Here is a 26,992-nt window from a genome sequence, read left to right as displayed (position 1 = left end):
ACATGTATTTTTGAAATTTTGGAATTGTATTCTATTTTTCTTAAAGATTTAAAATATAAATGTATAGAAATAAGTATAATTCTAAGTTAATATATACACAACATAGAAAGCTTTAGTGACAAAACAATGTGAAGTGGAGTAAAAACCTGGGGAAAGGGAGAGTTTTTATATAAAATTTAAGTTACATTGGTATTGATTCAAAATAAATTGTTATAATGTTATAAAATCGTATGTCATCCCCACAGCAATCACAGAGAATAACTGTAGAATATACTCAACAGGAAATGAGAAGGGATTCCAAAGGTCATTTAAAAAAATCTCACAACCTTACAAAATGATAGTAACGGTGAATATGAAGGACAAAAAGCTATAGACAGTAGTAACATTGAAAATGGCACAAGTAGCCGGGCGCAGTGGCTCACACCTGTTATCCCAGCACTTTGGGAGGCTGAAGCAGGCAGATCACTTGAGGCCAGGAGTTTCAGGCCAAAATGGTGAAACCTCATCTCTACTAAAAACACAAAATTAAGCAAGGTGTGGTGGTGCAAGCCTGTAACCCCAGGTACTCAGACGCCCTGGAGGCAGAGGTTGCAGTGAGCCAAGATTGTGCCACTGCAATCCAGCCTGGAAAACAGAGGTAGTCTCTGTCTCAGGAAGAAAAAAAAATAATAAAGGAAAAGAAAATGGCACAAGTAACTCTTTCCCTGTCATTAATGACAGTCATGTGTCGTGTAATGCCTGGGCTATCTTCTGAGAAAGGCTCTGTTAGACAGCTCCATCACTGTGGGGACATGAAAGCAGGAAAAGAATATTCTCTCAATGTCATTGCCTCGTCAACTATGTTTATGTCATATTCTAAATGTCATATTCTGAAATCCATTCATTTCAGGAATGTTTACAGCATCTTCAGCAGAAGTGGAATCCATTTCACCAAACCACATTCTTTGCTCATCCATGAAAGTAGCTTCTCATTTGGTAAACTTATGTCATGAGATTGCAACTATTCAGTAATATTCAAACTCCGATTTTAACTATAGTTCTCTTACTATTTCCACTACATCTGCAATTAGTTTCTCCACTGAAGTCCTGAATTCCTCAAAGTCATCCATGAGGGTCCTAGTACAAAAGCAGGCCCAGGGACCAAGGGAACAGAAGAGAAATCCCAGAAATAATACTGCATACCTGCAGTCATTCAATGAGTGATGCTGTGATAACTAGCGAGCCACATGCAGAAGATTGAAACTGGAAAGCTTCCCTTACACCATATTAAAAAATCAACTCAAAATATATTAAAACCTTAAGTTTTAAACCTAAAACTATGACAAATCCTTGAAGACAACCCAGGAAATACCATTCTGAAACAGACCCAAACATTTCATGATGAAGGCACCCAAAGCAATTGCAACAAAAACAGAAAAGACAAGTGGGACCTAATAAACTGAACAGCTTCTACACAGCAAAAGACACTATCAACAGAATAAACAGACAACCTCAAGAATGGAAGAACATGCCTACTCACTATGCATCTGATGAAGGTCTAATATCCAGAATCAACAAGAAACTGTTTAAGTTGTGGTCATCCTTATCCTTATCCTTTCTCTTAATGGCAGTTAGAAGTACTTCTTTAGAGGGGGAATGATAGATGCAGGAAACAGATGAGGGAGGGCCCCAGAGAATCTCCAACCCATCCCACAAGTGTTTACATCAGATGCTTTTGTGTAGATGAGGGAACTTGCCCAGGGTCTTGTCTGCACATGCCCACAACGGACTGGGGACCTCCCTGCCTGCTGGGAGAGTGGAGTGGAGCCATGGGAAGTTCATGCCATGTGCAAGGGAGAGGGGCCTGGCCTCTTCAGCTCCTGTGTGGTGGCCTGGTACCCAATCTGTGAGATAGTGGCCTGTTAGCAGGACCCCCTTTCACTATTTTTCTCTTTTTTCCTTTTTGTCCAAAGAGTTTTGCTCTGTTCACCCTTCAATGTGTCCACGTGCCTAATTTTTCCTGGTTGCAACACAACAACCTGGATTTAGCTGAGCTAAGGGGCAAAAATTCTGCATCAGTGTATGACATTGCAACAGATGAATGCAGAAGCAGACATGAAATTCTGGCTGTCCTCTATGACGCTACTCATTCGATTTTCAAAAATACAAAACCACATCATTTTTCTCTCTGAATGATTTTTGTTTGGTGAAATATTATATTTTGTTATAAAATATTTATGCTAATATGTGATAGGTTTATTCTAAAATAAATTGATGCATAAATATTTTAAATTTTTTTAGTTTAAATTTCTAATTTGGTGCATATCAATGGATGTAGCACATATAAACTCAAGCTTTGGAGGTCCTCTATTTTTAAGAGTGTTCTTAAGACTAAAAATTTTGAGAAAATAGAGTTTCTAATTTATGTAAGGTACTTCAGGCTATGGGAAAAATACAGAAAACTCTCCATTTATTTTATGAGGCTAGCATAACTGATAATAAACCTAAAAAATAAAAAAGGAAAACTATGACTATAGCTCAATTACACTGATGAACCTAGATGCATAATCTAAATAAAAATATTACCTAATAGAATCCAAGACTGATGGAACAATTTTGATGGGCAATCACTGAGTAACTGTGGTTCACCGACTCCAGTAACACTGGAGTCTAAAATAGTCTAATTCCTCTACCTATTTTCCTAAAGAGAGCCTTGCAAGGCCTGAGAAGCCCGACAATGCTTCATCCTAGCCTTCCACACCCATTGCCATTTTATGGAGGGAGGGAAGAAAGAGAAAAAGAGAGTCAATACTCTTCAGAGGACTCATTCCTCTTAGAGGTCAGGGATGAAAAATTAACCAATAAAATAACATTTTCCCACCATTTATGCACTTGATTCATATTAAGATATGCGTTTTAAATTCTAGAAATGATGACTTATTGTATCTATATTAAGATAATTCTTTTTTTAACTTTTAAGTTCAGGGGTACAAGTGCAGGCTTGCTACATAGGTAAACTTGTGTCATGGAGATTTGTTGTACAGATTATTTCATCCCGCAGGTATTAAGCCTAGTACCCATCAGTTATTTTTTCCTGATTCTCTCCCTCCTCCCATCCTCCACCCTCCGAAAGGCCCCAGTGTGTGTTGTTCCCCTTTGTGGGTCCATGTGTTCTCATCATTTCGCTCCCACTTGTAAGTGCGGACATGTGGTACTTGGTTTTCTGTCCCTGTGTTAATTTTCTAAAGATAACGGCCTCCAGTTCCATCCATGCCCCTGCAGAGGACATGATCTTGTTCTTTTTTATGGCATTTTTACAGCATTTCGTGGTATATATGGACCAGATTTTCTTTATCTAGTCTGTCACGCACGGGCATTTAGGTGGATTCCATGGCTTTGCTATTGTGAATGTGCTGAAATCAACATACACATGCATACGTCTTTATAACAGAATGATTTATATTCTTTTGGGTGTATAGCCAGTAATGGGATTGTTGGGCCAAAGGTTCAAGTTTTCCAGCGTGAATATATTATATGAATAACATCTGAATTTTCATATCAGATTCAGACCTTTTTCTGAAAGACAGGCACGTGGCCAGGTTCTCACATTTCAGGAAGGGCTACTGTTTGTCATGAGGGTCCTTAGGGATATGTTATTGTTATTATTTTTCTATTAAATGTTCTATTAAATAGATATTACATTCTATTAAATAGATATTAAATCTGTGCTTGACCCACTTCTCCTTTGATTATGATAAATAATTTGGTCTGTGACTTTAACTTTAGCATAGGAAGGAGGGTTAAATATAAAAGTGCAGGTAACAGCCAAGATCAATTTATTTTGCAAGTTTTGCAATAAAAGATCACAAGGCAAGCAAGAACATAAGAACCTTTCCAATGTATAAAGGGCAATGGTTTCTCCTTTTATAACCACTGTGAAGTTCAGTGTTTTTCTATTCATGATTGGACATGCCCTTGATATCATTTAGAGGTAAGCACCAAAATATTTATAGAAAGCAATTATCTGGATGTCGGGAAATATTCCTGCCTCAATATGGGACCATTCCCAGTTACTAAGCTGTAAATTATCATGCATACTTTTTGGTCTTTAAAGTGATTATATTGAGTGCTTTCTTAGGGCTTTCTTTGTAATTTGAAATTACTTACTAAACTCGTTTAATTATTTGTATGTAAAGGATATAAATTATAATTATGTAATTTTAAATGCATAAATACAACCATATTGTGCTTTTTACTTTTTCTTCAATTATTTGTCCTCAGTCACATGGATATATACATGCTGTGGAGCTGAATTTTTTTCTTTTTGTTCAGATCTCCTTATGCCCTTTCCTTTCCATGTCACTCTTTTCAGCAGCTCCTCACAATAATTTATTAACAGCTTAATATATACTTCCATATTTTCTCCATGCTTATATAACTATTTCTTAAAAATATGTATATGTGTGTGTGTGTGTGTGCGCGCGCGCGTGTGTGTAGGCTGGGTGCAGTGGTTCATGCCTGTAATCCCAGCACTTTGGGAGGCTGAGGCAGGCGGATCATCTGAGGTCAGGAGTTCGAGACCAGCCTGACCAACATGGAGAAACCTCGTCTCTACTAAAAATACAAAAAATTAGCCAGGCACGGTGGCGCACACCTGTAATCCCAGCTACTCAGGAGGCTGAGGCAGAAAAATTGCTTGAACCTGAGAGGTGAAGGTTGCAGTGAGCCAAGATCACACCATTGCACTCCAGCCTGAGAAAAAAGAGCGAACCTCCATATATATACACACACACACACACATATATATAAAATATATATATAATATATAAAAAATATATAAATATTTTATATATTATCTATATATTATATATTTTATATATAAAATATAATATATAATTAAAATATAGATAACATAAATATAATTATATAAAATATATAATACATAATATATAAATATATAATTATAGATAATATATAAAATATTATATATAATACATAACATATAATATATTATATAAAATATGTAATATATAATATATTTTATATAATAACAAAATATATATTATAGAATATATATTATATAAAATATATTATATATAATATAAATATTATATATTATATATAATTATATGTATAAATATAAATAATACATAATTATATATATTTATGTAATATTATTATATAAATATAATTATATATACATTTATATGTATAATATATAAATTTTTATATACCATATATGAACTATATATGAAATATAACATGTTTATATATAAAATATTTATATGTTTTATACATATGTATGAATGACTCCCACTTGTAAGTGCAGACATGTGGTATTTGGTTTTCTGTCCCTGTGTTAATTTATAATATATATATAATATATTTTACATATTTATATTATATATTTATATATTTTATATATACAAGAGACAAAGAATAAATTATATTTTGATAAAAGACTACAGCAAGAATATATAATTCTAAACATTTATAGATCTAATAATAAACCCTCAAAATATATATAGCAAGAAAGTGACAAAATAGAAGGGAAAAATATACAGTTCTACAATAATAACTGGAGACTTCAATACCCCACCATCAATAGATGATCGAGCAGCCAGACAGAAATGAAGAAACAGACAACTTGAACAATACAATAAACCAACCAACTACACCTAATTAATATATAAAGAACACTCCACCCAACAACCACAGAATACACATTCTTCTCTGCGCATGGAACATTCTCTAGGATAAACCCTATGCTGGGTTACAAAACACATCTCAATAGATGTTAAAAGATAGCTATTATATTAAATACCTTCTCTGACCACAATGAGATAAGGTAGATGTCAATAACTGAAGGAAAACTGGAAAATTCACTATTATATGGAAATTGGATGAAATAGTATTGAACAATCAATAGGTCAAAGAAAAAATCACAAGGGAAATTACCAAGTACTTGGAATACAAATGAAATCTCAACATTCCAAAACTTATTAGATGCAGTAAAAGTAATGCTCAGAGGGAAACTTATAGTTGTAAATACGTACATTCAAAAGAAGAAGGATCTCATATCAATAACTTAATTTTACATCATAAGAAGCTAAAAAAACAAACTAAATTCAAAGCTAGGAGATGGAAAGAAATAATAAAGATTAGAGTGAAAACAATAAAACAGACACTTGAGAAATAATACAGAAAATTCATGAAAAGTTCGTCCTTGAAAAAACTAGCAAATTGACAAAGCTTTAGCTAGACTGACAAAAATATAGAGAGAGTGAATGCAAATAATGAAAATCATAAATGAAAGTGAGAATGTTACCTTATAAAATAGAAAGAATTATAGGAAAATGCTATCACAGTTGCATGTCAATTAATAAGGTAACCTAGAAGAAATGGGCAAATTCCCTGAAACACACAAATTATTTAAACTAACTGAAGAATAAATAGAAAATCTCAACAGAACTGTAACAAGTAAAGAGATTTAAGCAGTAATCAGAACCTCCCAATGGGGAAGGGTTCTGGACCAGATGGCTTCACTGCTGAATTCTACCATACATTTAAAGAGAAATAACGCCAATGCTGAAACGCTTCCAAAAACTTGAAGAGAAAGGAACACTTCCAAACTCATTCTATGAGGCTAGCATTACTCTGATACAAAAATCAGATAAAGTTATTGCAAGAGAACTGTAGACCATTATTCCCTGTGAATATTTATTCAAAAGTCTGCAGCAAAATTTTAGACAATCCAATTCCATAGCCTATTAAAAGGATTATACATCATGATCCAATGGGACTTATTCTCGGAACACAAGAATGGTTCAAAGAAGAAAATCAATTAATGTAATAAACCAATTAATATGATAAAGGAAAAAACACACATAAAAGCCACATATCAAAAATTCAAAGGTGAAAGACTGGAAGTTTTCCCCTTAAGGTGAGGAACAAGATAAGGATGCCCGCCTTCACCACTACTATTTAACATTGTAATGGATATTCTGGCTGGAGCTGTCAGACAAGAAAGAGAAGTAAAAGGAATCCTCTATTCACAGATGATATGACCCTACGTATAGAAAATCTCAAATAATTCACAAGAAATCTTCTAGAGTTAATACATAAACTCTGCAGAGTTGCAGAGTATAAGATCAATCACACACACAAAAAAAATCAGTTGTGTTTCCATACATCAACAATGAACAACTCAAAAGGAAATTTGTTAATAGGTATAGAGTTTTTGCTACGAATGATAAAAATGTTTTGGGTATGGAAATGGTGATGGTTACACAACATTGTGAATGCATTTAATGCCACTGGATTATATGTTTATGAATAATTACAATGATAACTATTACATTGTATGTATGTGATCACAATTTTAAAAATAATAATTTATAGAAAAATAACTACAGATATAATAATACCCATTAACTATTAAGAACTATAGTCCACAAGCCTAACGTGCTGCCCAGTTTTGTATAGTCCATGAGCCAAAAATGGTTTGTACATTTTATAGTGATTGAAAATGTAAAATGATTAATATTATTTCAGACCATGTAAAATTATATGAATTAAAACTTTCAGTGTTCATGAATAAAGCTTTATTGAAATATCCCCCAAAAGATCAGCTGAAATTGCTGAACTTGGATAATTGATTGATTGATATTGTTTCTCAGCAGGTCCTATGTGGGGAAAAGAAAGAGAGATCAGATTGTTACTGTGTCTATGTAGAAAAGGAAGACAAAAGAAACTCCATTTTGATCTGTACTAAGAAAAATTATTTCTGCTTTGAGATGCCGTTAACCTGTAACTTTAGCCCCAGTCCTGTGCTCACAGAAACATGTGCTGTACTGGATCAAAGTTTAATGGGTTTAGGGATGTGCAGGATGTGCCTTGTTAACAATATGTTTGCAGGCAGTATGCTTGGTAAAAGTCATCGCCATTCTCCATTCTCAATTAACCGGGGACACAATGCGCTGTGGAAAGCCACAGGGACCTCTGCCCAAGAAAGCCTGGGAACTGTCCAAGGTTTCCCCGCACTGAGACAGCCTGAGATATGGCCTCGTGGGAAAGGAAAGACCTTACCATCCCCCAGCCCGACACCTGTAAAGGGTCTGTGCGGAGGAGGAGGAGTGAAAGAGGGAGGCCTCTTTGCAGTTGAGATAAGAGGAAGCCTTCTGTCTCCTACTCGTCCCTGGGAATGGAATATCTCGGTGTAAAGCCTACCATTCCCATTTGTTCTATTCTGAGACAGGAGAAAACTGCCCTGTGGCTGGAGGCAAGATATGCTGGCAGCAATACTGCTCTGTTACTCTTTGCTATACTGAGATGCTTGGGTAAAGAGAAACAAAAATCTACTGCACACATCCGGGCACAGTACCTTTCCTTGAACTTATTCATGATACAGATTCCTTTGCTCACATGTTTCCCTGCTGACCTTCTCCCCACCTGTTGCCCTGCTACACTCCCCTCGCTAAGATAGTAAAAATAATGATTAATAAATACTGAGGGAACTCAGAGGCCGGTGCCGGTGCGGGTCCTCCGTATGCTGAGCGCCGGTCCCCTGGGCCCACTGTTCTTTCTCTATACTTTGTCTCTGTGTCCTACTTCTTTTCTCAGTCTCTCGTCCCACTCGACGAGAAATACCCACAGGTGTGGAGGGGCTGGCCCCTTTTAGTCCTAGGCATGAGTCCGTCTCCCAGGATGAGTCAAACCCAAGGTCACAATCATCAGGCCAAGTGAGTTCGCTTTCACACAAAAGTACTTCTTTCTACACACTTTAAAAAATGTGCCTTTTGCCTTTCTCATAAGCTTTAGTAGTTTCTCAATCTTGTGTGTCCTGATTTGATATGCATTTTAGAGTTTCCATTTATCGGTGTTTGAAAACCCATACTTTCCACTGGAGTGCTTAACCTTTATTTTGTATGATGACTGACTGAACTGATTATTCTTGTACTTGTCACACTTTCAAAACTGCTTGGCTTGCTCTCAATTTTCTGCTTCCAAAACCAGAAAGAAGTACATGTTGTTCATTCTATAATCTGAAACTTATACAAAAGAAAAAAAAGTGCTCATGCATATAATCTTCCCTAACGTATTAAAATCAGTAAGAAAGTAAACATTCTGTTCACCTTTTTTATATTTCAGCTACCTTCTCCAAACTTTATATGAATTTCCCTTTTTCAGCATAATTATTAATTCCTGGCTTTTTATAGACTCCACTCTTCCAAATAGCAATGTTAACATTATTTTCATTTTTAAAGGTCACAGTGAGTCTAATAGGATTCCTTCAGTGAGCAGCTTTTCCCTTTCAGAATCATTGCTAGCAGCCTTCAAAACCAACTTTGCTTTCGGGAAATAACACAAGATTCTGATTTGTCCTTATTTTGTCTGTTGTAAGACAAAAAACAGTTATACTACAAGTAGGCAGAATTCTTTTAGAGGGAAATAGATCAAACAAATTTTGGTCATTAGTGTTGCACATGAAAATAACTGGTGGGGGGCAGGTGTGGTGGCTCACGCCTGTAATCCCAGCACTTCGGGAGGCTGAGGCGGGTCGATCATGAGGTCAGGAGCTCGAGACCAGCCTGGCCAAGATGGTGAAACCCTGTCTCTACTAAAAATACAAAAATTAGCTGGGCCTGGTGGCATGCACCTGTAATCCCAGCTACTCTGGAGGCTGAGGTAGAAGAATCGCTTGAACCTGGGAGGCAGAGGTTGCAGTGAGCCAAGATCGTGCCACTGCACTCTAGCCTGGGCAACAGAGAAAGACTCCATCTCAAAAACAAAACAAAACAAGAAAAGAACTGGTGGGGTAAAAGTACCACTGGGCTGGAAGATTTTTTTTTTTTTTTTTTTTTGACAGAGTCTCCCTCTGTCACCCAGGCTGGAGTGCAGTGGCAAGATCTTGACTCAGTGCAACCTCTGCCTCCCGGGTTCAAGCGATTCTCCCTGCCTCAGCCTCCCCAGTAGCTGGGGTTACAGGCACATGCCAACACACTTGTCTAATTTCTATTTTTAGTGGAGATGAGGTTTCACGTTATTGACCAGGCTGGTCTTGAACTCTTGACCTCAAGTGATCCACCTGTCTTGGCCTGCCAAAGCACTGGGATTACAGGCTTGAGCCACCGCACCTGGCCTGGAAGACGTTATTTTAAAGATATGAGTTCACATCATTTTTCGAATTTAACATATGCTGTTTTTTAGAGTGTGAGGTGTTATGAACCACTAATACTTTCTACTATGTTGATAGTTACTTGATTAAGACAGTTGTCTGAAGAAAAGTAAAATCAATGGAAGGAATCAGCAGGCAAATAGATACTCATGTTTGAAGAGTGCTGAGAACAAGTGCTGAGCGGGGAATTGCAGACGACTGAATGAATCAGAGCAATCTACACAGAAGGCCACAACATTCTAATACAAATTTCATAATTCTACAACCCCTGGTTTGAACTGGGGAGCAAGGGGAAAGTGCTGGCAGCTGAGCTCACTCTGTTTAAACTGAACAGCTTGCAGAAAAATTTCTAAACTCAGGGAGACAGAGATGGAAGTAGCTCTAGGAGACGGTGCCAAGATCAGACGTCCAAGTGAAATAATGAGAGCTATAAACAGAGGAGGTCAGGAGCAAGCAGGTTTAAAAAAAAAAAAAGCATTTTATTAACTTAAATACAGCAAGGCTGAGCACGAGTCAAAAAGTTTCTTTCAGCCAATTGTGCAATAGAATCTGCAAATGCAGAACATTTTGAAATACATTTTAATGTTTTTCATTTAGAAAGCTTAAACTTGACTATTATAGATAACAAAATAATATTTGTAATAAGATACAAAAATAATAAGAAGTTATAGCAATTGTCAATAGTTTGGAGGTTCATATTCTACTTATGCGCAGGTTACACAGTTAAATCTTACCTCGTATACCATCTCAGTGTTTTCACATAACAATTTAATCATTTCCCATATTATTGCAAAATCTGCATAAGCATCATCTGTATACATTACTTTTACTGTTTGTATATTACTTTGTTTTATATTAAACATGTTAGTAATGTACTATAATTGATGTACATAAATTGAAATTTTTTAAGTCAGTGGTCATTTTTAAGTACATTCCAGCTTTTTTCTATTATTATTAATGCTGCAATAACATCTTTGCTTACATCTTTTTTAAAAAGTTAGATCACTTATTTAAAAAAATTCTACAAATTGAATTTTTGTATCAAAGATATGACATATTTTGAAGCTCTTAACTGGTATTTCCAAATCAATTTCTTGAAAGCCTATGCCCTGTCAGCATTTATGTGCTAATCAGTAGAACATGCAAATTTCTGTCTCCTTGCCTGTGTGACAGTTTTGGGATAGCCTCATTTAAAAAGTTCTAACCAGACTGATGAAAATGGCATTTCATTTTCTAATGTATATTTAATACGTGTAAATGAAGCTGAATATACTTATTAGCAATTTGTAGTGTCTTTTTGTGTGGCAGGGAGAAGATGTTTTAAGACATCAAATTAGGTATGAGGACGAAAGCACTTGTAATGCTAAAACAAAGTTACAATCCAGAAATTAACAACCTAACATTATCCAGTCTTTTTATTGAATTGAATCTGCTATAGTTGTTAGGCCTAATATATGATAGAAAAGAAAGCTGACAATCCCAGTAAATTTGTTTCATCCTTACATAATCCTATGATGGCTAATATTTTCTTGTCAAAACAGATATTGACAGGTTTTTAAAGATAAAACTTTCATTTTTATCTTTAAACTATTTAATAAAGCTCTAACTCTAGGCCCACCGACATTACTAAATTTGAATATATTAAAGCAGTAATAGAAAGCCAGCATTATTTGCCAAGGGAGGTGATTCAGTACAAAGTAAACAATCCTCCATTAAAATGAATAAATAAAGTGGAATCTAGGGAGCAAGTGGTGCAAGATGGCAGGATAGAAGGTACCACTAATCATTCCCCCGAAAGGTTACTAATTTAGCAGCTACCATAAAACAAAAAGCCAGCCTTCATAAGAACCCAGGCCGGATGCGGTGGCTCACACCTGTAATCTCAGCACTTTGGGAAGCCAAGGTGGGCGGATCACCTGAGGTCAGGAGTTCGAGACCAGCCTGGCCAACATGGCGAAACCCCGTCTCTACTAAAAATACAAAAAAATTAGCCAGGTGTTGTGGCACGTGCCTGTAATCCCAGCTACTCTAGAAGCTGAGGCACGAGAATCACTGAGAGGCAGAAGTTGCAGTGGATCCTGATCACTCTACTGCACTCCAGTCTGGGCAACAAGAGTGAAACTCTGTCTCAAAAAACAAACAAACAAACAAACAAAAAAAAAACCAACCGAAACTCAGAGGAGTGCTCGTAATACCTGGTTCTAGTTTCATATCACTGAAAGAGGCACTGAAGAGGCAGAATAAACAGTCTTGAATTGCTGATGCCATGCCTCCCTCAACCCCAGCAGTGGCAGTCCAGTGCCAAGAGCCTCTCTGGTCACTGGGGGAGGGAGACTATAGCAAAGGTGAGGCACTGAAACTCAGTGCTGTCCTGTTAGAGAAAAAAGGAAAACCCGGACCAACCTCAGCTGATGCTCACCTGCAGAGGGAGGATTTAACCTGCCCTAGCCAGAGGGAAATCACTGACCCCAGTAGTTGCAACTTGAGCTCCCACAAAACTCGCCTGTCCACCTCACCATCAAAGTGCCCTGAGGCTGTAAGTAAACTTGAAAGGCAGTCTGTCACAAGGCTTGCAAATCTTAGGTGAGTCCTAGGGCTGAACTGGGTTCAGAGCCAGCAGACTGGTAGGCAAGTGACCCACTGAGACACCAGCCGTAGTGGCTAAAAGGGTGCTAGCATCACCCCTCCCCTGACCCCAAAAGAGACCCCTTCCTTCCTCTTGAAGAGAAAAGAGGGAAGAGCAAGGAGGACTGTGTCTTACATCTTGGAAACCAGCTCAGCCACAGCAGAACAGGGCACCAGTCATAGCTGGAAGGCATTCTTTCCGGGACCTAGCTCCTGAATGTTGCTTCTAGATGCGTGCTGGACCAGAAGGGAACCTGCCCCCTTGAAGTGAAGGACTCAGTCCTGACAGGATTCACCACCTGCTCACTGAAGAGCCCTTGGGTCCTGAAAACGTGACCTCAACAAAGGAACTAAATAAGGCAGCACGGACCTATCCTGGAGAAACAGATATGAGACCTTTCAGACAGAGAACTCAAAAGCGCAGCGCTGAGGAAACTGAAAGAAATCAAGATAACACAGAGAAGGAATTTAGAATTCTATTCCATAAAGTTAACAAAGTGATTGAGGCCAGCAGCAATACCCAGGTACTACATCGAGGGCCTTGGGTGAGACTGAGACTCGCTGGCTTCATGTAAGACCCAGCACATTCTCAGCTGTGGTGGCTATGGGGCGAGACTCCTTCTGCTTGAGAAAAGCAGAGGGAAAAGTAAAGGGGACTTTGTTTTACACCTTAGGTACCAGCTTGGCCATGGGGGCTTAGGGTACCAGGTGAGCTCTTGGGGTCCCTGATTCCAGGACCTGACTCTTAGTGGCATTTCTCAACATGCCCTGGGCCAGAGGAAGCCCACTGGCCTGAAGGGTGAGTTCCAGGCCAGGAAGCATTCACAAGATGACTTAAGGTCCCTGGGGTCTTAAGAGAACATCAGTGGTAGTCTGGTAGTACTCCCTGTGGGGCCTCTGGGGGTAGTGGCCGTGGGGTGAGGCTCCTCTGCCTTTTGAAAGGGGAGAGACAAGTTGGAAGGACTGTGTCTTGTGGTTTGAGTACCAGCTCAGCTGCAGTAAAACAGAACACCAGGTAGACTTTTAAAGTTTTAAATTCTAGTCCCTGACTTCCAGATGGCACCACCGGACCCATCTGAGGCTTGGGGAAGCTCACTGCCGTGAAGGGAGGACTTAGGCCTGGCTGGCTTTGCCACCTTCTTATTGTAGAGTCCCAGACCCTTAAGCAAACATCGGCAGAAGTCAGACCGTGGTTACAGCGGGCCTTCGGTGATACCTAGTGCTGGGCTGGCTTCAGGTCTCACCCAGCACAGTCCTAAGGGCTGGTGGCCACAAGGGTGCTTGGGTGAATCCACCCCCAGCTTCAGGTGACTTAGAACAGAGAGAGACTCCATTTGTTTGGGGGAAAGTAAGGGAAGAGAATAAGAGTCTCTGCCTGGTAATCCAGAGAATTCTTTTGTATCTTGTCAAAGACCATGGTGGTACCTCTATGAGTCTGCGAGAACCACAGCACTACTGGGCTTGGGGTGCTCCCTGAAACCGATACAGCATAGATCACAACACTCGAGTCCTTTTGAATATCTGAAAAGCCTTCCCAAGAAGGATGGGGACAAACAAGCCCAGACAGTGTAGACTAAAATAACTGTTCAATGTCCAGACACGGATGGACACCTACAAGTATCAAGAGAATCCAGGAAAACATGACCTCACCAAAGGAACTAAATAAGGCAGCACGGACCTATCCTGGAGAAACAGATATGTGACCTTTCAGACAGAGAACTCAAAATAGCTGTGTTGAGGAAACTTAAAGAAATCAAGATAACACAGGAAGGAATTTAGAATTCTATTCCATAAAGTTAACAAACAGATTGAGGCCAGGCGCAGTGGCTCAGGCTTGTAATCCCAGCACTTTGGGAGGCCAAGGTGGGTGGATCACGAGATCAGGAGTTCAAGACCAGCCTGGCCAAGATGGTGAAACTCCATCTCTACTGAAAAGACAAAATATTAGCCGGGTGTGGTAGCAGGTGCCTGTAATCACAGCTACTCCAGAGGCTGAGGCAGAGAACTGCTTGAACCCAGGAGGCGGAGGTTGCAGTCAGCCGAGATCACACCACTGCACTCTAGCCTGGGCGACAGAGTGAGACTCAGTCTCAAAACAACAACAACAACAACAACAAAGACAAAACAAAACAACAACAACAGAAAAGATTGAAACAATTAAAAAGAATGAAGCAGAAATTCTGGAGCTGACACATGCAATTGGCATATAGAAGAATGCATCAGAGTCTTTCAGTAATAGAGTTGAACAAGCAGAAGAATTTGTGACCTTGAAGACAGTGATTAGAAAATACACAGTCAGAAGAGACAAAAGGAAAAAATAAAAAACAATACAGGATCTAGAGGATAGCCTCAAAAGGGCAAATCTAAGAGTTCCTGGGTTTAAAGACGAGGTAAAGAAAGAAAGAGAGATAGAAAGTTTATTCAAAGGGATGGCAGAGAACTTCTCAAACCCAGAGAAAGGTATCAATATCCAAATGCAAGAAGGTTATAGAACACCAAGGAGATTTAATCCAAATAAGAGTACTTCAGGCCATTTAATAATCAAACTTTCAAAGATCAAAGATAAAGAAAGGATCCTAAAAGCAGCAAAAGAGAGAAAAAGGAAAAAAAAAAAAACAAAAAACAACACATACAATGGAGCTCCAATACATCTGGCAGCAGACTTTTCCATAGAAATCTTACAGGCCAGGAGAGAGTGGCATGACAGAGTTAAAGTGCTGAAGAAAAATATCTTTTACCCTGGAATAGTATATCCAGTAAAAATATCCTTCAAACATGAAGGAGAAATAAAGACTTTCCCAGATAAACAAAAGCTGAGGGATTTCATCAATGCCAGGCCTGTCCTACAAGAAATGCTAAAGGGAGCACTTCAATCAGAAAGAAAAGGACATTAATGAGAAATAAGAAATCATCTGAATGTACAGAACTCACTGGTAACAGTAAGTACACAGGAAAACACAGAATATTGTAAGACTGTAACCATGGTGTCTAAACTACTCTAATCCTAAGTAGATAAACTAAATGATGAACCAATCAAAATAATAACAACTTTTCAAGACATACACAGTATAATATGATATAAATAGAAACAACAAAAAGTTAAAAAGCTGGAGTATGAGTACGAACTGAACTGAAGGTGTAAAGTTTTTATTAGTTTTATTTTTGCAAGTTTATTTGTTTATACAAATACTGTTTCTATCAGCTTAAAATAACCAGAATAACCCAAGCTATCCTAAGCAAAAAATACAAAACTGGAGGAATCAGTTTACCTGGGTTTTTTTTTTTTTTAATTATACTTTCAAGTTTTATACATAGGTATACATGTGCCAAGCTGGTTTGCTGCACCCATCAACTCATCATTTACATTAGGTATTTCTCCTAATGCTATCCTTCCGCCAGCCCCCACCCCCCAACAAGCCCAGGTGTGTGATGTTTCTCACCCTGTGTCCAAGTGATCTCATTGTTCAGTTCCCACCTATGAGTGAGAACATGCAGTGTTTGGTTTTCTGTCCTGGCGATAGTTTGCTGAGAATGATGGTTTCCAGCTTTATCCATGTCACTGCAAAGGACATGAACTCATCCTTTTTCATGGCTGCATAGTATTCCATGGTATATATGTGCCACATTTTCTTAATCCAGTCTATCATTGATGGACGTTTGGGTTGGTTCCAAGTCTTTGCTATTGTGAACAGTGCTGCAATAAACACGAGTGCATGTGTCTTTATAGCAGCATGATTTATAATCCTTTGGGTATATACCCAGTAATGGGATTGCTGGGTCAAATGGTAATCCTAGTTCTAGATCCTTGAGGAATTGCCACACTGTCTTCCACAATGGTTGAAGTAATTTACACTCCCACCAACAGTGTAAAAAACTTCCTATTTCTCCACATCCTCTCTAGCATCTGTTGTTTCCTGACTTTTTAATGATTGCCATTCTAACTGGCATGAGATGGTTTTTCATTGTAGTTTTGATTTGCATTTCTCTAATGACCAGTAATGATGAGCATATCTTCTTGTGTCTATTGGCTGCATAGATGTCTTCTTTTGAGAAGTGTCTGTTCATATCCTTTGCCCACTTTTTGATGGGGTTGTTTTTTCTTGTAAATTTGTTTGAGTTCTTTGTAGATTCTGGATATTAGCCCTTTGTCAGATGGGTAGATTGCAAAAATTTTCTCCCATTCTGTAGGTTGCCTGTTCACTCTGATGGTAGTTTCTTTTGCCGTGCAGAAGCTCTTTAGTTTAATTGGATCCCATTTGTCTATTTTGGCTTTTGTTGCCATTGCTTGTGGTGTTTTGATCATGAAGCCCTTGCCCACGCCTATGTCCTGAATGGTATTGCCTAGGTTTTCTTCTAGAGTTTTTATGGTTTTAGGTCTAACATTTAAGTCTTTAATCCATTTTGAATTAATTTTTGTATAAGGAATAGATCCAGTTTCAGCTTTCTACATATGGCTAGCCAGTTTTCCCAGCACCATTTATTAAATAGAGAATCTTTTTCCCATTTCTTGTTTTTGTCAGGTTTGTCAAAGATCAGATGGTTGTAGATGTGTGGTGTTATTTCTGAGGCCTCTGTTCTGTTCCATTGATCTGTATATCTGTTTTGGTACCAGTACCATGCTGTTTTGGTTACTGTAGCCTTGAACCTGACATCAAATTTTACTACAGAGCTATAGTAACCAAAACAGCAGGGTATTTTCATAAAAACAGACACATAGATCAGTGGAACAGAACAGAGAACCCAGAAACAAATCCACACACCTACAGTGCAGTCGTTTTCAACAAGGTGCCAAGAACATACACTGGGGAACAGACAATCCCTTCGATAAATGATGCTGGGAAAACTGGATATCTATATGCAGAAGAATGAAACTATTACCCCTATCTCTTGCCATATGCAAAAAAATCAAATCAAAATGGGTTAAAGGGTTAAATCTAAGATCTCAAACTATAAAACTACTACAAGAAAACATTGGAGAAATCTTCAGGACATTGGTCTGGGCAAAAATTTCTTGACTGATACCCTATAAGCCCAGGCAACCAAAGCAAAAATGGGCAAATGGAATCATAAGTTACAAAGCTCTGCACAGCAAAGGAAACAATGAACAAAGTGAAGAGATAACCCCCACAGAATGGGAGACAATATTTGCAAACTCTCCATCTGACATAGTATTAATAACCAAGATGCTTCAGGAGCTCAAACAACTTTATAGGAAAAAAATGTAATAATCCAATTTATAAAATGGTCAAAAGATTTGAATAGATATTTCTTAAAACAAGACACACCCATGCCAAACAGATATATGAAAACGTGCTCAGCATCACTGATCATCAGAGAAATGCAAATCAAAACTACAGTGAGATATTATCACAACCTAGTTAAAATGGCTTATATCCAAAAGAAAAGAAATAGCAAATGCTGGAGAGGATGTGGAGAAAAAGGGAAGCCTCATACACTGTTGGTGAAAATGTAAATTAGTATAACCATTAGGGAGAACAGTTTGGAGGTTCATCAAATAACTAAAAAAAGAGCTATCATATGCTTCATCAACCCCACTGCTGGGTATGTACCCAAAAAAAAGGAAATCAGTATATAGAAGAAATATCTGCACTCCTGTGTTTGTTGCAGCACCGTTGACAATAGCTAAGATTTGGAAGCAACCTAAGTGTCCATCAACAGATGAATTGATAAAGAAAATATGGTACATATACACAACGGAGTATTATTCAACCATAAAAAAGAGTGAGATCCTGTCATGTGCAAGAAGATGGATGGAACTGGAGATCATTATGTTAAGTGAAATAAGCCAGGGGCATAAAGACAAACATCACATATTCTCACTTATTTTTGGAATCTAAAAATCTAAAGAATTGAACTCATGAACACAGAGAATGGAAGGATGGTTACCAGAGTCTGGGAAGTGTAGCTGGGGAGGTGGGTTGCGGGGGTAGGGAAGTGGGGATGGTTAATAGGTACAAAAAAGTAGAAAGAATAAATAACACCTAAATATTTGATAGCACAACAGGGAGACTGTAGTCAATAATAACTTCATTGTACATTTTTAAATAATTAAAAGAGCATAATTGGATTGTTTGTAACACAAATGATAAATGCTGGAGGGAATGGAGACCCCATTCTCCATGATATGATTATTACACATTGCATGCCTGGATCAAAACATCTCATGTACAACATAAATATATATATCTACTATGTACCCACAGAAATTTTTAAAAAATTAAAAAGTGGAATCGAATCAAGTCTTTAAATCCAGTATCTATTTACAGAAAGAGATACAGAAACCAACTAACACCACAAAAGAACCGATCAGACAAATCCAGAGTGCACAATATTAGAATATCCTCTCCAGACAGCCAAGACAGCTGGCCCAGTTCTTCCAGCAAACCAAATGCATGCATATGCTTGTGTGTGTGTGTGTGTGTGTGTGTGTGTGTGAGAGAGAGAGAGAGAAAGAGAGAGAGAGAGAGAGAGAGAGAGAGAGATGGGTCTCCCACCGGTTACTTAAGGGTGAATGTCTGCTGCTTAAACCTTGAAGGCCAGGTGGTGAGCCAAGGCCATGGTGTCCAGCTGAGGAGCAGGTGTCGCTGAGAAATCAAACATCCCCAAAAGGATCTGAGAACCTACCAAGAGAAACAGCCTCTTCATAGGCACACAGCAGGCAAAGTGCCAGAAAATTAGCTTAAAAGCAGGAGACAGGAGGAGGTGCAGATCTCTGGAGCTGTTCTGCCGCTGTCCAGGAGTGCCCCATGTAAAGTCTTAATAAACTCATCTACTCACCAAGCTGGACTTGTTACAGTCACTCTTTGGCCTCTCAGCTCCCTCCCAGTTTGGGGGAAGGTTTTTCTATACAATTTTGAGTTTTTCTCATCACAACTGGAGTCATGAACAGGATCCTAGATACCAAATGATGCGTGAGGGAGGGGCGTCTGCAGGGGGAATACTGGGGTGGCCGGCAACATGTATGTGGGGTGGAGCTGCCCAACTGCTCAAGCTTTGTGGGCCATCGCGTGAGTACCAGGATGCTCGGAAAACATAGACAAGGCCTCAACACATATTGCCAGAAACTAATGTATTAAAAGTCTGATAAGGAGAGCAGATGTGCTGTTTCTGTAAAAAGGCTGGATACTGAGGAATCATTAGAGCAGGAAAGGGAGAAAGGGTAGGAACACCTGCAGAAGTTCAGAGGTATGCCTGGTTTGCTAGGAATCCAGCTGATTACATATTATGGTCTATTCCTGTGCATATTTTAAGACTGATGGGCAAATTGAAAATAAAAATTCAGAGCTTAAATGGCTAACCTGCAACTACAGAGTTAATGAGAGTCTTCTACAACTATTTATCCCTTATTTTCTTTCCTGCCTGCTTTGTATCTGCTGTTGTTAAGCTACTGGTGTTGAGATAAAACTTGCTATTTGTATTACTGCCAATTCAAGGTCACTTAGAGATTTGTCTGGTACAATAAGCCTTTAGTTAGACTGATCAAGCAAAAAATAGAAAAGATACAAATTATTAAAATCAAAAATGAAAGAGGAGACATTGCAATCCCTTTTAAAGATAACTCAGATGAAATGACAAATTCTTAGAAAAATATAAAATACTAAAACTGAAAAAATTGATAATATAAATAGTCCTATAACAAGTAAAGCAATTTAAGTACTAATATATATTTTTATAAATTCACAAAGAAAAGCCCAGATGCAGTTGGCATCACACAGTTCTACCAAACATTCAAAAATTAACACTAACCTTTCTCAAACTCTTCCAAAAACAGAGGAGGAAAGAACACCTTTAAGGACTCACTTTTAGAGACCAGTATTACCAGATATCAAAGCCAGACAGACATCACAAGAAAAAAAATTACAAAACAAAATCCCTTATGAATACAGCTATAAAAATAGAAATAAAATGCTAGCAAATTGAACCCAATAGCACATAAAAGCATTATATACCATGACCACGTGAAGCTTATTCCATGAATGCAATATTGTTTGAACACCCAAAAATCAATCAATATAATACATTGTATTAATAGAATGAAGAATAAAACTACATGATCATCTCAACAAATTCAGAAAAAGCATTTTAAAAACTCCAACATCCTTTCATGATTCAAAAAAAAAAAAAACTCAAAAAACTAGGAATAAAAGAGATTTTATTTTATTAAGAGCAACTGTTAAAAAAAAAACCAAAAAACAAAAAACAAAAAAAACCCCAAACTTCATACTTATTGGTAAAAGACTGAATGCTTTCCTGCTAAGATCAGGAACAACATAAGAATATTGCTATTCTTGCCACTGCTATTAAACATTGTACTGGAGGTTCTAGCTAGGAAAATCAGGCAAGGGAAGAAAAACATCTAGATTGGAAAATGTTTTAGGTTGAGCTGCCATAACCTATTATTCACAAATTGGATGGTTTAGAACAATAAAAGAGGATTGTATTCTCTTCCAGCTCTGGAGACTTGAGTCAAACATCTAGTTGTTTACAGAGCCACACTCCCCCTGAAAGCTCTCAGGAAGACGCTTCCCTTGCCTTTGACTAGCTTTTGGTGGCTCCCAGTAGTAGTTGGCATGCCTTGGCTTATAGTTGAATCACTTCAGTCTCTGCCTTCACAGTTATGTGGCCTTCTTTTCTATGTGTATTTGTATCCTCTCTTCTCATTCTAAAGACTTTGGTCATTGACTTTAGAACTCACCTTAATCCAGTATGACCTCATATTAACTAATTATATCTGTAAAAACTTAATTTCCATAAAAGGTCATATTCTGAAGTTCTGGGTAAACATGAATTTTAGAAGGACACCAGTCAAGCCATTATAAAAAAGAAGTAAAACTATTTCTACCTGCAGATTTCATCACCATGCTTGAAGAAAATCTTACGGGCTAGGTGCAGTGGCTCACATCTGTGATCTCAACATTTTGGGAGGCTGAGGTAGGAGGACTGCTTGAAACCAAGTGTTTGAGACCAGCCTTGTCAACATAGTGAGGCCCCATTTCTATTCTAATAAAAAAGAAAAAAGAAAATATTAAGGAATCTACTAGAATACTATTTGAGGTGATAAACAAGTTCAGTCAAGTTGTGGGATACAAGATCAATACAGATACAAGATACAAGATCAATATAGAGGTCACGCGACAGGGTGAGACTCCGACTTGTTATAAAAATAGTCATTGTATTTTCTTTTCTCTACAGATTTATCCTAACAAAGGAAAAAAACCTCTGCTTCACAGGAAAAGTAAAAGAAGATGAGTTTTAACAGACTCCTTTCTGTAAAACTGAATGATGGAAACTCATGCCTGTTCTGGGGTTTGGCACCTCTGCTGCTAGGAAGGTAACCATAATGGCATTGGGGAAGGAGGAGTAGCAGGTGGTTCCTGACCAGAATTAGTCACTACGTGAGTCTGGGAAATTCAGGTGGGCCTCACTTTTCTCATTTGTAGGATACTTCTCACCAAGTTAGGTTACTTTGTGCATTAAGTAAGGGCTTTTCATGTTTTAGTAGAGATATAAACATTTGAGGAGCTTGTTAAAAATGCACATTTGGAGGCCCTATCCCTGAAGGTTCTGATTGAGTAGATCTTGGATGAGGCTCTAAAATTCACATTTATAATTTATAATAAGCTCCCAAACGATTTTGATGCTGCTTGTCCAAAACCGTGCTTGGAGTGGCACTCCATCAAGATAGATGGAAGTGTGCATGCGATTGCTCAGAATTCAGAGGTGGGTAAGTTGGTTGCTGTTACTCTCTCTTGTTGTACAGTTGTAGCCATTTTCACAGTATATTAGAGGAAATAAAACCCTATTGACATGATTACCATGCTGTGCCAGAAACTTCACAGCAAACTTTAAAGTTGTGCTGTAATTTTTAGTACCCAAGTCCTCCCTGTTCACCACTAATAAGAGTATCTAGACAAAGTTCTGTAGCAAAGGAACTTGGGGAAAGAGAGACAGGCTTAGAGTGAGCTGTGTGGTCTGAGGTGGCCATGGTCTCTGAGAGACCAGGTTGGTAAGATGGTGCCATGAAAGAGTTACATAGTACTTGGAAAAATCTTGTCTTTGGCTCCATGCCATGTTTCTGGATCAAATACTCCAAACTTACAAGGGCACATCTCAGTAGTTCTTGGTGAAGAATGTTATAAAAGTTGCAGGATTGTTTCCCAACGCGAGAGAAACATGGTGTGTACCACTGAGGACTGCAAAGAAGACTCTCATGCAGTATTGCTTTTGCCATGCCTTGGCTCTTTAACCTGGGGATAGTTTATCTTCACGGACTCAGTTGACTCAACCGTAGTTGGAAGTGAAACAAATATACCCAAAAGGCATTATAATTACTGAGTGAAGTGTAGAGGTGCTAATATAAATGGAAAAATTATGGATGACTTCAAGAGTCCAGGCTGGTGGGCCAGGAGATTAAAAAAATATAAGATGGGAAGGAGAAAGTGTTGCCTAAGAACCAGCAAAGCAACCAAAAGAAGAATTAATTACGAGGGTTTTTTAAGTGAAAAATCAGTTTTTCTTTTACAATAATTTTTTATTTTAAAAATAAAGTAATTTATTTTAAAATATTTTTTAAAAAATAGCTTTTTTTCTTTTAAAAGCTATTTCTTTTAAAATAATGTTTTAGGCCGGGCGCGGTGGCTCAAGCCTGTAATCCTAGCACTTTGGGAGGCCGAGGCGGGTGGATCACGAGGTCAGGAGATCGAGACCATCCTGGCTAACATGGTGAAACCCCGTCTCTACTAAAAATACAAAAAACTAGCCGGGCGTGGTGGCGGGCGCCTGTAGTCCCAGCTACTCGGAGGCTGAGGCAGGAGAATGGCCTAAACCCGGGAGGCGGAGCTTGCAGTGAGCCGAGATCGCGCCACTGCACTCCAGCCTGGGTGACACAGCGAGACTCCGTCTCAAACAAAAAAAAAAAAAAAAAAAAAAAAAAATAATAATAATGTTTTAAAACTATTCCTATTTTTATTCTTCCTCAAATGTTCTTTGTTTTTCCAAGTTTAGATAGGTAAATTAATAATTTATTGTGTCTAAAGTTATATCTTTATGTGGATAGACAACTATTAGAACTAAATTATTGGATCAAAACCAATTTTATAACCCCTTATAGAGCAAATTAAGTTAGGAATGTAAATCTATAGATTGTGCAAATCTATAGATCGTAAACATACTATAAATACATAGAGATTTAAAGACTGTGATGTGCTTATAAGGACTCAAAAGAGTGTATTGTGAGCATCTTTGCCCAATTTAGCAAGCTTGAACTCATCCATAGTGGGAGTATTTACACTACAGAAATTGGCAAATACTACAAACCAGGACTTCCTCAGAGCTAGTTGCTAAACACTTACTATTGATTTTTACTCAACATTTAGCTTTGCCACCTCTAGCTCTTAGCCCTTAGTAGGGGGGAAAAAAGGTTCTTTTGAATATCTCTGCTAAGAGAATTGATCATCTGTTCCTGAGTCAAACAAATCTTTATCTCTTTATGCTCTTCCAGGTTACTATGAGTAATGTAGAAGAGGCCGTCCAGGTAGCAATTGATGTAGGCTACCACCATATTGACTCAGCTTATTCGTACCTGAATGAAGAAGCCATCGGGCAGCCCATCCAAAAGAAGATTGCCAACGGCACTGTGAAGAGAAAAGATATATTCTATACCACAAAGGTGCTGTGTACCAATGCATCTGTTTCTGCGGAGAGCTCACTCTTAGCTGTAGAGCTCCTTGGCAAATTTCTCTTCATTGGTTTAATCTTCATCTACTCAGACCTTGCGTCATGAGAAGTCTGGTTAGGAATGTGAATTCTGTAATGAGACTTTTATATTTGAATCCAGGCTCTGCCACTTATTAAATGTGTGACCTTCTCTAGTCTATAGCAAGTGTAAAAATAAATGAATATGTGCGACCTTCGACAAACTACTAAAATACTATCCTTCAGTTTCCCAAGTTGTAAAACAGAGACAGTATTATTTATGTCACAGGATTTTCATGAGTGTTATACTTTTAAAAACACATGTAAATCTTGCTGAAAAGTATTTGATAACATTTCAGATGCTCAAAAATGCTGTTATTATTATCATATGTTTTAACTCAGAAATGATTTGACTTTTCCTACTCTACGATAGTCAAGTTTTGACAAAGTGACTTAATCTTTCTTAGCTAAAGTATGAAGTAATGTGATTTAGTCAGAAAGCATAGGCTTTGGAAACAGATGAACTAGGATCAAATTTTAGTTCTTGAATATTCCATTTGACTTGGTGAAATTTCTTAACCAAAAAAGTTTTTTAACCTCTCTGAGCCTTCCTCCTGACATCTCCACCCATTTTGTGGTCAATAAATGTTTACTGTTTATTTCTCTGAAGATTAAGTTAATGTTTGTAAATGTACTTATGTACTTTTTAAACCCTTGAGCCATTTTCTTCTATTAATAATATTCTTCATATTCACTGGCATCATATCCAAAACAAATGAAATAACTTATGTATTTAAGTCAGACAGGGAAAGGAACCCCAAAGCAATTTTTACCCTAGTATTCACTGACCTGACTACTGCTAGAAAAAACAAAAAACAAAAACCATTTAAACGTGAGGGGAAGTAGTCCACAGAGATAGCACTTAGGCCCATGCAAGTGAATCCCATGCAAGTTGATTTTAAAAAAAAGTTTCTTCCTTCCAGCCCAGCATGTGACATATGACTGCCTTTAGCTGTGCAGTAGCTACGGCACTAGCCTTCTCAGTCCCATCTTTTAATTCTCCTTTCGTACTAAATGTGTGACCCTTCATACAAAACATTGTACGAAACGCTGGTTTCCTTAGTTTTAGTCCTTTTGATGATTTCTTCCCCTAGATTACTGCTTCTTAGAACGAGGGAACTGAAGCACCCAAAAAAGATTTCTCCTATGGGCCTAACTTTCTTTGGGAAACCTAACCATTTAATACAGTCAAGCCAGGGCCTACTGAATCACCATCAGTTCAGGCTATTGTCTGGCAGGCATTTTCCCAGTCCACTCTCTAGACGTTGTGATTTATTACGTTTGGAGTAGAACCCAGGAATATGTTTTGTACAAGCAAATCAGATTATTCTTTTACCTTCTAAAGTTTGAGAATCTCTGCTGAAACCCGTATTTTTTTCCTACATTTATCGTCTTTATTCCATATGAAAATCTGCCATGATAATTAAGAACTTACGCGTTCACTGGGAGTAACTTGTCACTTCTCTAAGATGGTTTGGCTGCTGATGTTTATTTGCCATTTCAATAAGCTCTCTCGAAGACTTTTGAAGAAATAATCTCACACAACTTCTCTTTCAATCATTGCAGGTGTGGGGCACTTTTCCTGCCCAGAATTGGTCCAAAGAGGCCTTGAAACGTCACTGAAGAAACTTCAGCTGAGCTACGTGGATCTTTACCTTCTTCATTTCCCAGTACCTTTGCAGGTTAGCACAAGTTGTTTTAATTTGGTGATCAACATAAATATTAGCAACTGAATGCAAGAGAGGAATCAGTTTGTGAGGATGAGAAGATAAATAATACTTTACGATTCTCTCTTGTGCTTTTTATTTTTCTGAAACTTTTCCAAAGTCAGTTCACAACTCTAGCCCTAGAGTGACAGGAGTTCACTGGTATCCACGGCTTTGCCGCAGTGTTGTGGATGTACTGCCGACATTTTCAAGTTCTTATCCCCTGGAGTCTCAAACCCATGTCGCTGACGGTGGAGTTCAGTTTAGGAACAGGAAGTTCGGTGAGGACGAGACTCAGCTTTGAATGCTGACAAGTCACTGGCAAGGAGACAGCTCTTCGCAAGGGTCCAGGACCAGGGGGCCTGCTGGGCACCATAACACCCTAGAGTCTGCCTGGGAGGGGATCCAGGTGCCTCAGCTTAGCCTTGACACAGTCAATATTTATTGAATCTGTAACGTTCGAAAGCATTTCTAGGACGCATATTTCCTGCATGTACTTCCCTAGCCATTAGCCTAATTTTACAAATCTGTTCAAGAATAAGGACAGATGGTTCTATCAGTCTCAAGGTTTATGGGCTCCAAGCTTGGCTGAGGCCAGACAGAGCTTTGTGCAAACTCTCTTTCTTTTCGTGTTCCAGCCTGGGGAGGAGATTTGGCCGATGGATGCACAGGGAAAGATCATTTTTGACACAGCATCACATGGGAGGTGAGTGCAGCTCCAGTGAGCCCA

General features: G+C 38.2%; 2 protein-coding genes across 2 annotated transcripts in view; both read left to right on the top strand.

The window, feature by feature from the left end:
• Positions 1-26,992, top strand: part of LOC112631308 (aldo-keto reductase family 1 member C1 homolog) — an 81,142-nt gene that overhangs the window by 46,280 nt on the left and 7,870 nt on the right. The window lies entirely within an intron of this gene.
• On the top strand, positions 3,890-26,300 carry LOC112631313 (putative aldo-keto reductase family 1 member C8). Its single transcript, XM_025396250.1, has 4 exons — positions 3,890-3,970; positions 21,995-22,133; positions 24,303-24,470; positions 26,123-26,300. Exons 2-4 carry the CDS (start codon positions 22,095-22,097, stop codon positions 26,177-26,179), a joined length of 264 nt encoding a protein of 87 aa, XP_025252035.1. The 5' UTR covers positions 3,890-3,970; positions 21,995-22,094; the 3' UTR covers positions 26,180-26,300.

Source organism: Theropithecus gelada, chromosome 9, assembly GCF_003255815.1.
Source record: "Theropithecus gelada isolate Dixy chromosome 9, Tgel_1.0, whole genome shotgun sequence".
Lineage (NCBI taxonomy): Eukaryota > Metazoa > Chordata > Mammalia > Primates > Cercopithecidae > Theropithecus > Theropithecus gelada.
This window is presented reverse-complemented; position numbering and strand designations above follow the sequence as displayed.

Excerpts from the sequence above, each read along its gene's own strand:
- LOC112631313 (XM_025396250.1), top strand. The coding sequence starts at position 22,095 with ATGCCTGTTCTGGGGTTTGGCACCTCTGCTGCTAGGAAG. Across the intron at positions 22,134-24,302 it reads GCACCTCTGCTGCTAGGAAG|GTTACTATGAGTAATGTAGA; the intron begins GTAACCATAATG and ends ATGCTCTTCCAG. Across the intron at positions 24,471-26,122 it reads ATATATTCTATACCACAAAG|GTGTGGGGCACTTTTCCTGC; the intron begins GTGCTGTGTACC and ends CAATCATTGCAG.